At 49.7% G+C, this 9,293-nt stretch overlaps 1 protein-coding gene across 1 annotated transcript in view; it reads left to right on the top strand.

The window, feature by feature from the left end:
- Positions 1-1,321, top strand: part of Tmem151a (transmembrane protein 151A) — a 4,523-nt gene extending 3,202 nt beyond the window's left edge. The window contains 1 exon segment of the mRNA XM_048807670.1: positions 1-1,321. This exon segment is cut by the window's left edge and continues 25 nt beyond it. Within this exon segment, the coding sequence (XP_048663627.1) occupies positions 1-234 (234 nt within the window). The 3' untranslated portion in view covers positions 235-1,321.
- Positions 1,322-9,293: the final 7,972 nt, after the last annotated feature.

Here is a 9,293-nt window from a genome sequence, read left to right on the forward strand (position 1 = left end):
GCCCGGCCCAGTGGGCCCCGCCTGCCCTTCAGCCGCAGCCGCCTTTCCCTGGGTGCAGGAGGCCGGGCCACGCCTGGGGTTTTCCGCAGCCTGAGCGGGGGGCCACTAGGGCGCCGTGGAGAGGACACGGAGCCCCTGGAAAGCCCACCGTGCTATGAGGATGCCCTTTACTTCCCGGTGCTCATTGTCCATGGGGACAGTGGCTGCCAGGGGGATGGGCAGGGTGCACTCTGAGAGCCCCAGAGCCACCCCTCACCATGGGCAGAGATACCTGAATAATTGTCCAAAACACGAGGGAGAACAGACCAGCCACACATCAGGGGTGGGGGCCGGGCCGGGGTTCCCTAAACTAAAACGCAGTGACCTGTGTCATTCATGGGAAATGGACGCCACCTATGTTGAGTCTATATCCATCCCCAGCATGGTTCCCCCCAACTACCACCTTCCACTCCCTGTAATGGTAGAGGACCAGGCTTGGGGGCCCTGCACATTGTGCAGGAGAGGAAGGTTCCAGAAAGGCTGGAAAGAGGAGGAGTCCTGGAGACAGCTGTAGCCTGCAACAGAGAGCTGCATGCTGGGCTCCTTCCTGCCCTGGCTGAGGCCATGTTGGGAGCCCTCCAGCAACACAGAAGCACAATGTAGTGGTTTGGGGCCATGCCCACTGGGTTGGCCTCCCCAAAGAGAAGAGCTGGAGGAGGCAGCATGGTGGCCTCGGCCCCACTGCCCACCCAAATTTCCCACCCCCTTCACATGCTAGGTCCTTCCCTGCCCACCCTCTCACCTCTGCTCCAGGGCAGTCCCTGATCTGACCCTGCAATGCAGCCCTCTCCTTTGGGAGCCTGGTTCTGGGAGCACAGTCTCGCCCACCCTGCTCTTCTCCCTAGTGCCCATACACCCTCTCCCACCCAGATCCCTCCCCTGTGACCTGGGGCTCCCATTAGGCCCCCCACAGTCCCTGGGCTCCACTCTGCCTCCTGAAGTTCCTGTCTGCCTCTGTTAGCCACGCATACACCCCAACCTTGTGCTCATTTCTCCCAAGGCTTCTCGTCTTCACCTTCCTGATGATCCATGGGACACACAGGGAGCCAGGACATCCGAGGGGCCCTGGCCCTGGCCACCGCCTCTTGGACGATGCCCTTGACTTGCCCTGGGTGCCACTGCTTCTCCCATCAGTGGAGCCTGGCCCAGGGGACACCACCCCTCCCCCAGGGAGGAGAGAGTAGTCCCTTCCCTTCCAACTGGGGCTTCCACCCCCTCTCAGGGGCCGGTGGGGGAGGGAGGAGGCAGAGAAGGTGCAGATTAAATAAAGATATGAATGGAAGGGCTTCTGTGCATTCCTGAGTGGTGAGTCCAAGGTTACCACTGCAAACATGATGGATATCCTCCCTGGGTCAAGGTGTAATGTTGGATTCTGGGTGGGGGACCAAGATTTTGACTCCAGCATTCTCAGGAGCAGGATGAAAGGGACCCTCATGGCACAGCCTGAGGCCTCTGAGACTCAGGGGTTTGTGTTTATTTGTAGTGCTGGGGATGGACACTAGGGCCCCTGCTACTGAGCACCTGCCCTGTCTCTGAGCTGTGCCCCAGCCCTGAGACTCAGCTTTGAGTTACCCTGAGCAGGTGACTCCATATTCCTATGTGGTCTAGATCCCCCACCCCCTATCCCTCCTGCAAGTGGGAATTAAACCCAGGGGCATATTACCACTGAGCTACATCTCCAGCCCTTATTTTTAAATTTTAAGATAAGGTCTTGCTAAATTGTCCAGGCTGGCCTTGAACTTGGCCTCTTCCTGTCTCAGCCTCTTAGACAATGCCCTTGCCTTGCCCTGGGTGCTACTGCTTCTCCCATCAGTGGAGCCTGGCCCAGGGGACACTGTCCCTCCACCAGGGAGGAGAGAGTAGTCCCTTCCCTTCCAACTGGGGCTTCCACCCCCTCTCTGGGGCCGGTAGTGGAGGGAGGAGGCAGAGAAGGTGCAGATTAAATAAAGATAATGAAATGGAAGGGCACAGTCATTTGGAAGGTCAAGGAAGAAGATCGCAAGTTTGATCTCGGCCTCCCAACTCACCATTGCCCCAGCACCTGGATCATTTCTAAGGCACTGTCCAAGTTGACCCCTCCTTCAGCTCAATGGAAGATTCCATTCTGCTGCTGGGCATGCTGAGGACAAAGGGAAGAGCTGTGGCCTATGACTCTGGTTCAGTTCCCCTGTGGCTATTGAAGTTATTACCAGTTTTGGGGATGGACACTGAGCAGGTTGGAGGACACAAAGCTGGAAACCGTCAGCCCCTAATTGGGGCAGGCCAGCATGGGATCCAAAAAAAATAAGAGAATAAGGGGCAAGGGAAGGGCCTCACTCACTAAGCTCAGAAAGTTGCCTGGAAATGGCATCCTCATACGTATGGCTGCTAGAGGTGTTTCCTGTGCAAGGCCACTGGGCTAAAGGGCAAGTCCCAGCATGGAGCTGTATCTGCTTGAGGAAAGGGCACCCTCTTCTAATTTATACAAAGGTGCCACAAGGGCTGAAGGTGGCCCTAGAAGGGCACTGAGAATGGATGGGATTTCACCAAGGGTAGAGGTGTTCTGGGCAGGGCCAGTGCCTGAACGAAGTCCTGGGAAAAGGGCACAAAGCAGGATGTGCTAAGAAAGTAGTAGCAGAGAGCCCTGGAAGAATCTGTTGTGGCTTCCTTTCCAAACTCCAGAATTTGTCTTTAAAGTGGGACAAACTAGTGGAAGGCAGTTGGGGAAGGGAAGTGATAATATCAGGGCTGCATGTTAGGGTGTTTGGCAAAAATGCAGCTGCCTGATGGCCACGTGAGAGGATGGAGTTAGAGATCAGAGCTCTGCTGGGTGCCAGTCCACTGCCTCACTTTGGGAGTGAAATCACCTCTTTGTTCAGAAGTAACTGAAGTGGAAAACCCTATGGTGCCCAGACACTCAAGAAGGCTCGAGTGGGAGCTAGGCGCAGTGGTGTGCGTTCATAATCCCAGCCATTTGGAAGGTCGAGGAAGGAGATCGAAAGTTTGAGGCCAGCCTGGGCAACTTAGCAAGATCCTGCCTCAAAATAAAAAGGGCTGGGGATGGAGCTCAGTGGCCAAGTGCCCTTGGGTTCAGTTCCCAGTATCACTAAATCAATCATCAAAATATTTTTTTAAAAGGCTGCAGTGGGCAGGGAAGCAGACACAAAGAAGGTCTCCCTCTTCCATCTTTTGCTCCAACCCCATAGATCTGACTGCCCCTTGGCCACTGTATGTATATTCTCCTCCCATCCTCAGCAATAGAACCCCGGTTTTATTTCAGATGGTGTGACTGTGTGATTTAAATCTAGGATATGAGATCAAAACAGAAGGTGTCGGAAGGAATTACCAACAATGCTCTTGAATTAGAAACAATATTGGTGAAAACAACTTTCGTCTTCCCTCCTTGCTTAAGTCTGGAATGCATATGTGGTAGCTGGAATTCCAACAGCTGTCTTGGATCAGAAGGTCACCTTGAAAATTGTAGCCATGTGCTGAGAATAGCAGAACAAGAAGATAAAAGATCCTGGTTTCTGATGACACCAGGGGAGCTTGCGTATCAGATCTGGGTTGCCTATTTTGAGAGGCTATTGAGAAAGAGAAGTCAAATTTTTGTTTGCTTAAGTCACAGTTGTTTCTTGTCTGTAATTACCAGCAGATTTTATTAATTATCAGCTGCTGCATAACAAATTATCCTAAATATAGTGGCTTAAAACAGCAATAATCACCATGCTCTCCCCTGACTTCTGTGGGTCAAGAATTTAGACAAGGCACAACAAGGATTGCTTATCTCCACTCCACAATGTCTAGGGCCTCTGCTGGAAGACTGGAAAGCTGGGACTGGGATCATCTGAAGGCATATCCACTCACACGTTTGGCAGCTGATACTCGCTGACGGCTGAGGGCTAACTAGGGCTAGAAGCTGGACAGACACACCGGGCCTCGCTGTGTGGCATGGGCTTCCTCACAGCACGGTGACAAGGTTCTCAGGAAAAGCATACTGGAAGGATGAAACTATTGTTCCTTCTAATCAGAAGCCACACAGCACAGCTTCTGCCTCTTTCCATTGGTCAAAGTTGTTACAAAGGTCTACCCAGTTTCAAGCTGGGCCCGGTGGTGCACGCCTGTAATCCCAACAGCTCCAGAGGCTGAGACAGGAGGATCATGAGTTCAAACCAGCCTCAGCAACTGCGAGGCTTCTAAGCAACTCAGTGAGACCCTGTCTCTAAATAAAATCAAAATAGGGCTGGGGATGTGGCTCAGTGGCCAACTGCCCCTGAGTTATATCCCCCCAAAAAAGGTCTATCCAGTTTCAAGAGGTGGGAACACATGATCCCACCTCTTAATGGAGATTTGTCAACATCGCATTGTAAGAATAGCATGTGGATGGGAGATATGTTAGTGCCATCTTTTTTTTTTTTTTTTGTACTGGGGATTGAACCCAGGGGCATGCAACCACCAAGCCACATCCCCAGCCCTATTTTGTATTTTATTTAGAGACAGGGTCTCACTGAGATACTTAATGTCTTGCTTTTGCTGAGGCTGGCTTTGAATTTACAATCCTCCTGCCTCAGCCTCCCCAGCGGCTGGGATTACAGGTGTGCTCCACTGTGCCTGACTGTTAGTGCCATCTTTAAAATGCAGTCAATTGCCAAGCCAAATGTCATTCTTAACTGAGTGACATCTATAGAGTGGTCTGCATTTTTTTTTAAAACTTTGTGGTACTGGGCATTGAACCCAGGGGTTCTGTACCACTGAGGTAAATTCTCGGCAATTTTTATTTTCTATTTTGAGACAGGGTCTTTCCAAGTGCCCCAGGCTGACCTTGAACTTGTTATCCTCCTGTCTTGGCTTTCTTAGTAGCTGGGATTACAGGTGTGTGCTACCACACCTGGCAAATACCAACTCATTCATGATGCTGGTTTGAGGGAGGAGGGCAGTGGCATGTTAGATATGAGCCAACTGGGGGCCGAGTGACCTGTAGTAAGTTAAATGTGGCCACAGATTCTTTGGAACTCTTCTCCTCAAGAGGCAGAATCGATCTTCCTGCTCTTTAAGTCTTCACTTACTCTGACCCTCAGAATGTGGTGGAGAGGAGCAACACTGGGCATTTAAGGCTGGCTCTTTAGAGACTGCAAGGCTTCCCCCTTCACCATCTTGGAAGCCTGAGACCACCAAGCTGGGAAGACACCCAGCCTAGCCTCCTGGCAGATTCGAAGCCAGGTGGAGAACTGAGGTCCCAGCCAAGAGCCATCTCAGCCCCCAGAGCAGGGACTGAGGCTGTCTCAGACCCTCCAGCTGCAGTAGAGCCACAGATGACACAGCCTCAGGAGCAGCCCCAAGTGAGAATAGCAGATCCCAGTCCAAATCGCTGGCCTCCAGAATGCTGAGAAATAAGACATCCTTATTGTTTTAAACCACTACATTTTGGGATGATTTGTTACTTGCTATAGTCACTGATAGAAGGCTCTGGACCGTCATGAGGGAGGGCACTGGGTCTGCACATTGTTTGAAGGTCAGCTGCCACCTCAAGTCTCCTGATGTTTCCTGTTCCCATGTTGGACCTCTCTTGGAACCAACCTCAAGCCAAGATATTCCATTTAAAACCATTCTCAAGAGCAGGGGGCAGTGGACACGCCTGTACTCCCAGTAACCCAGGATACTGAGGCAGGAAGATCACAAGTTTGAGGCCAGTTTGGGCATCTTAGCAAGATCCTGCCTCAAAATTAAAAATAAAAAGGACTGGGGAGTATAGCTCAGTGGTAGAGCACCACTGGGCTCAATGTCCAGTACCACAAACATAAAAATAAAAATAAACCATTCTCAAGAAGAGAATTTAGTCCTTAGAGAGGGTGCAGGGCCTTGCTGTCAAATCCCAGAGGCCTCTGCCTCCCCTGACTGAAGCTTGACGGGGCTACACGCAACCTGCTCCAAACAGAGCCCTGGATCCCAACCCACCTGTGCCCATGCCACTCCTATCTGTCTTCTGTCTCAATAAATGGCACCACCAGCCCGCCAGCTGCTTCAGCGGGACATCTGTGTAACAATCATTCCTCCCTCTTCCTCCCCCTCCTTCTTTTTAGCTTCCTTTGGTTTGGTTTTAAGGTACTGGGGATCCAATCCAGCGACACTCTTCCACTGAGCTACAACTCCAGCCCTTTTTCAATTTTTTTTTTTTTTTTTTGAGATGGGTCTAAGACTGGCCTCAAAATTGCACTTCTCCTGCCTCAGCCTCCTGAGTAGCTTGCATCCAGTGCTAAGGGTTATTTGCGCACATCCAATGCTAAGGCCAACACCCACCTGCAACCCCTCCAACTTCCCCTTCTCACAGCTCACTCCCCTCACAGCCCACTCCCCCAACTCCAACTAGATTTCTTTTTTAATTTTAATTTTATTTATATTTTTAAATGTTGAGACAGGGTCTCACTAGGTTGCTTGCTAAATTGCTGAGGCTGGCCTTGAACTTGTGATCCTCCTGCCTCAGCCTCCTAAGGCACTGGGATTACAGGTGTGTACCACTACACCTGCCCCAAATAGATTATTTTGAAGATCTAAAAGTTGTCACATTTCAGCCCTGACCATCTCCCTCTCCACCCCTAAAGAAATCAGTCACCCAGGATTCTACCCACAAAACACTGCCCTACACTGCTCCCATCTCCTAGCCACCCCAAGGCCCCAGCTTGCTTCAGACTCCAAGGCCCCCACCCCCATTAATCAAAATGGTAGTGACTTAGAAATGAAATTCCATCCAGGCATGGTGGCACATCCCAGCAGCTAGGGAGGCAAAGACAGGAGGATAGTGAGTTCAAAGCCAGCCTCAGCAATGGCGAGGCACTAAGCAACTCAGTGAGGCCCTGTCTCTAAATAAAATACACAATAGGCTGGGGATGTGGCTCAGTGGTTGAGTGCCCCTGAGTTCATTCCCCGGTACTCCCCCCGCCAAAAAAAGAGATAGATGAAATTACATCTCCAGGACTCCAACAGTCTCAAGTGACCTCTGGTTGGTCAACTCCATGGTGTCTTTTTTTAAAAAAATATATTTATTTTTTGGTTTTTTAGGTGGACACAGTATCTCTACTTCTTTTTTTTTTAATTTTTTGTTTTTGGTGGACGCAACATCTTTATGTAGTGCTGAGGATCGAACCCAGCGCCCCATGCATGCCAGGCGAGCACAGTACCGCTTGAGCCACATCCCCAGCCCCTCTTTATTTCATTTTTATGTGGTGCTGAGAATCGAACCCAGTGCCTCACGCATGCAAGGCAAGCGCGATACCACTTGAGCCACATCCCCAGCCCTCCATGGTGTCTTCACTCAGCTCCCTTCCCTGTTCTTTCTGCTGCTCACCATAAGTTATGATTATTTGTGATTCCAAATGCATGGGGATTTGCTTTTCTTTTTGGAACTGGGGATTGAACTCGGATGCCTAATCACTGAGCTACATACCCAGTCTTTTCTATTTTTAAATAAAAAAGTTTGCCAAGGCTGGTCTTGAACCTGAGATCCAACTGCCTCAGTCTCCCAAGTTGCTGGGATTACAGGCATGCACCACTTAGCCCAGATTACAAATCATGAGTTTTTTTTTTTTTTTTAATGTTTCTTCTACCAGAATTAAAGTCATGGGAGGCAAAAGGCTATAGGTGCAGACCCTTGAGTTAGAGGGAATCCTGACTCTGCCTCTACAACCCCTCAGTGACCAAGGCAAGTCACTTATCCTCTTTCTGCCTCTGACTTCTCATCTGTAAAATGGGAGATAACAGTAGACTCTACTTGCTTCAGAGGGCTGTCAGAAGATTAAATAAGATACTATGCTATCAGGCTTAAATCAGGGTCTGAACAGGAAATTCATTTATGTTTCATATATGCTTTTTACACATAGCCAGCCGGTAATTTTATAGACAAGCCCGGGATTGTCCACTTGTGCATCAGGTGGGCACACAAAAACTTTCCGATTTTGCAGCATCCTGGATTGAGGATTTTTGGATGAGGAATGCTCAACTTGTAATTCCAAACAGGCTTTTCATATCTCCCTCTACCTCTCCAAATTCATATGCTGATGATATATGAATTTGGAGGTAGGGCCTTGGGGAAGTAATTAGGGTTAGGTGAAGTTATGAGTTTGGGATCCCCTTGTGGCTTTATAGGAAGAGGAAGAGAGACTCAGCGAGCAGCTAGCTGTGTCCCCATGCTACACCCTCCACCATGTTAGGTTGCAGCAAGAAGGCCCTGACCTGATGCTGGCACCTTGATTTTGGACTTCCTGGCTTCTAGTGTTTATAAATACTTGAGCTGTGGTATTCTGTGATACCAACAGAAAGCAGACTAAGGACATCTGTTTCCCCAGCCAAACTGGAAAACCAAGGGTGGGAGTGTTAGAACTCACTATTTGAGGTGGCAGCACTGGCAGTTTCTGGGACCCTCCTGGCAGGCATGATGGAAACTCACATCTGTATTTTCAGTCTTGACTCTGTTTTGAGCTCCCAATTCAGGTATGTATGGATGGGAGTTTTGGGGGCAGTCCACCTGGATGAGACTCTATATATCCCAAAGCAACTACCTTAGTCCACCCCCATGATCCCAGTACTTCTCAGTGGGCCTCACCGCCTCTCTAAACCGTTACATTAGGAATAAAATTTCAATGTGAGATTTAACGGGGACAAAGCACATCAAAACCACAGTACTGACCGTATCATGCTGTCTCCCCAAAGTGGCCTCTCCTATGTCTCCTCTGTGAATGGAGCCACCCAGGGGATGAGTCTAGCCCCACAGCCATTGTTGGCCTCTTGTCCACATTCAGTCAGCTGCTGGGTCCTGTTCGTGTCTCCGCTTGGTTTTGGTGTCTCCTCCCACTCCAACACCTCAGCTGCCAAAGTTCACGTCACCATCCTCTCTTGCCTGGGCAGTACCCTAAGTGGTCTCACTGTGCATGAGCACTGCTCTCCTCTTGGTCACTTTTGTATCCTGATCCCTAGTGGAGTCTGTGAAGAATAATAGAGTCTCATTAAATACTGGATAGATGAGTGAACAGATGGACGAGTGACAGATTATTGTGGTTATGATAGTTTCTAGAGCATCTCCATTTTTCAGATCAAAAGGCAAGCACAGGGCTGGGGATGTGGCTCAAGCGGTAGCGCGCTCGCCTGGCATGCGTGCGGCCGGGGTTCGATCCTCAGCACCACATACAAACAAAGATGTTGTGTCCGCCAAAAAATAAATATTAAAAAAAATTCTCTCTCTATCTCTCTCTCTCTCTCTAAAAAAAAAAAAAAAAAAAAAAAAA

This window comes from Marmota marmota, unplaced genomic scaffold (assembly GCF_001458135.2).
Source record: "Marmota marmota marmota unplaced genomic scaffold, marMar, whole genome shotgun sequence".
NCBI lineage: Eukaryota > Metazoa > Chordata > Mammalia > Rodentia > Sciuridae > Marmota > Marmota marmota.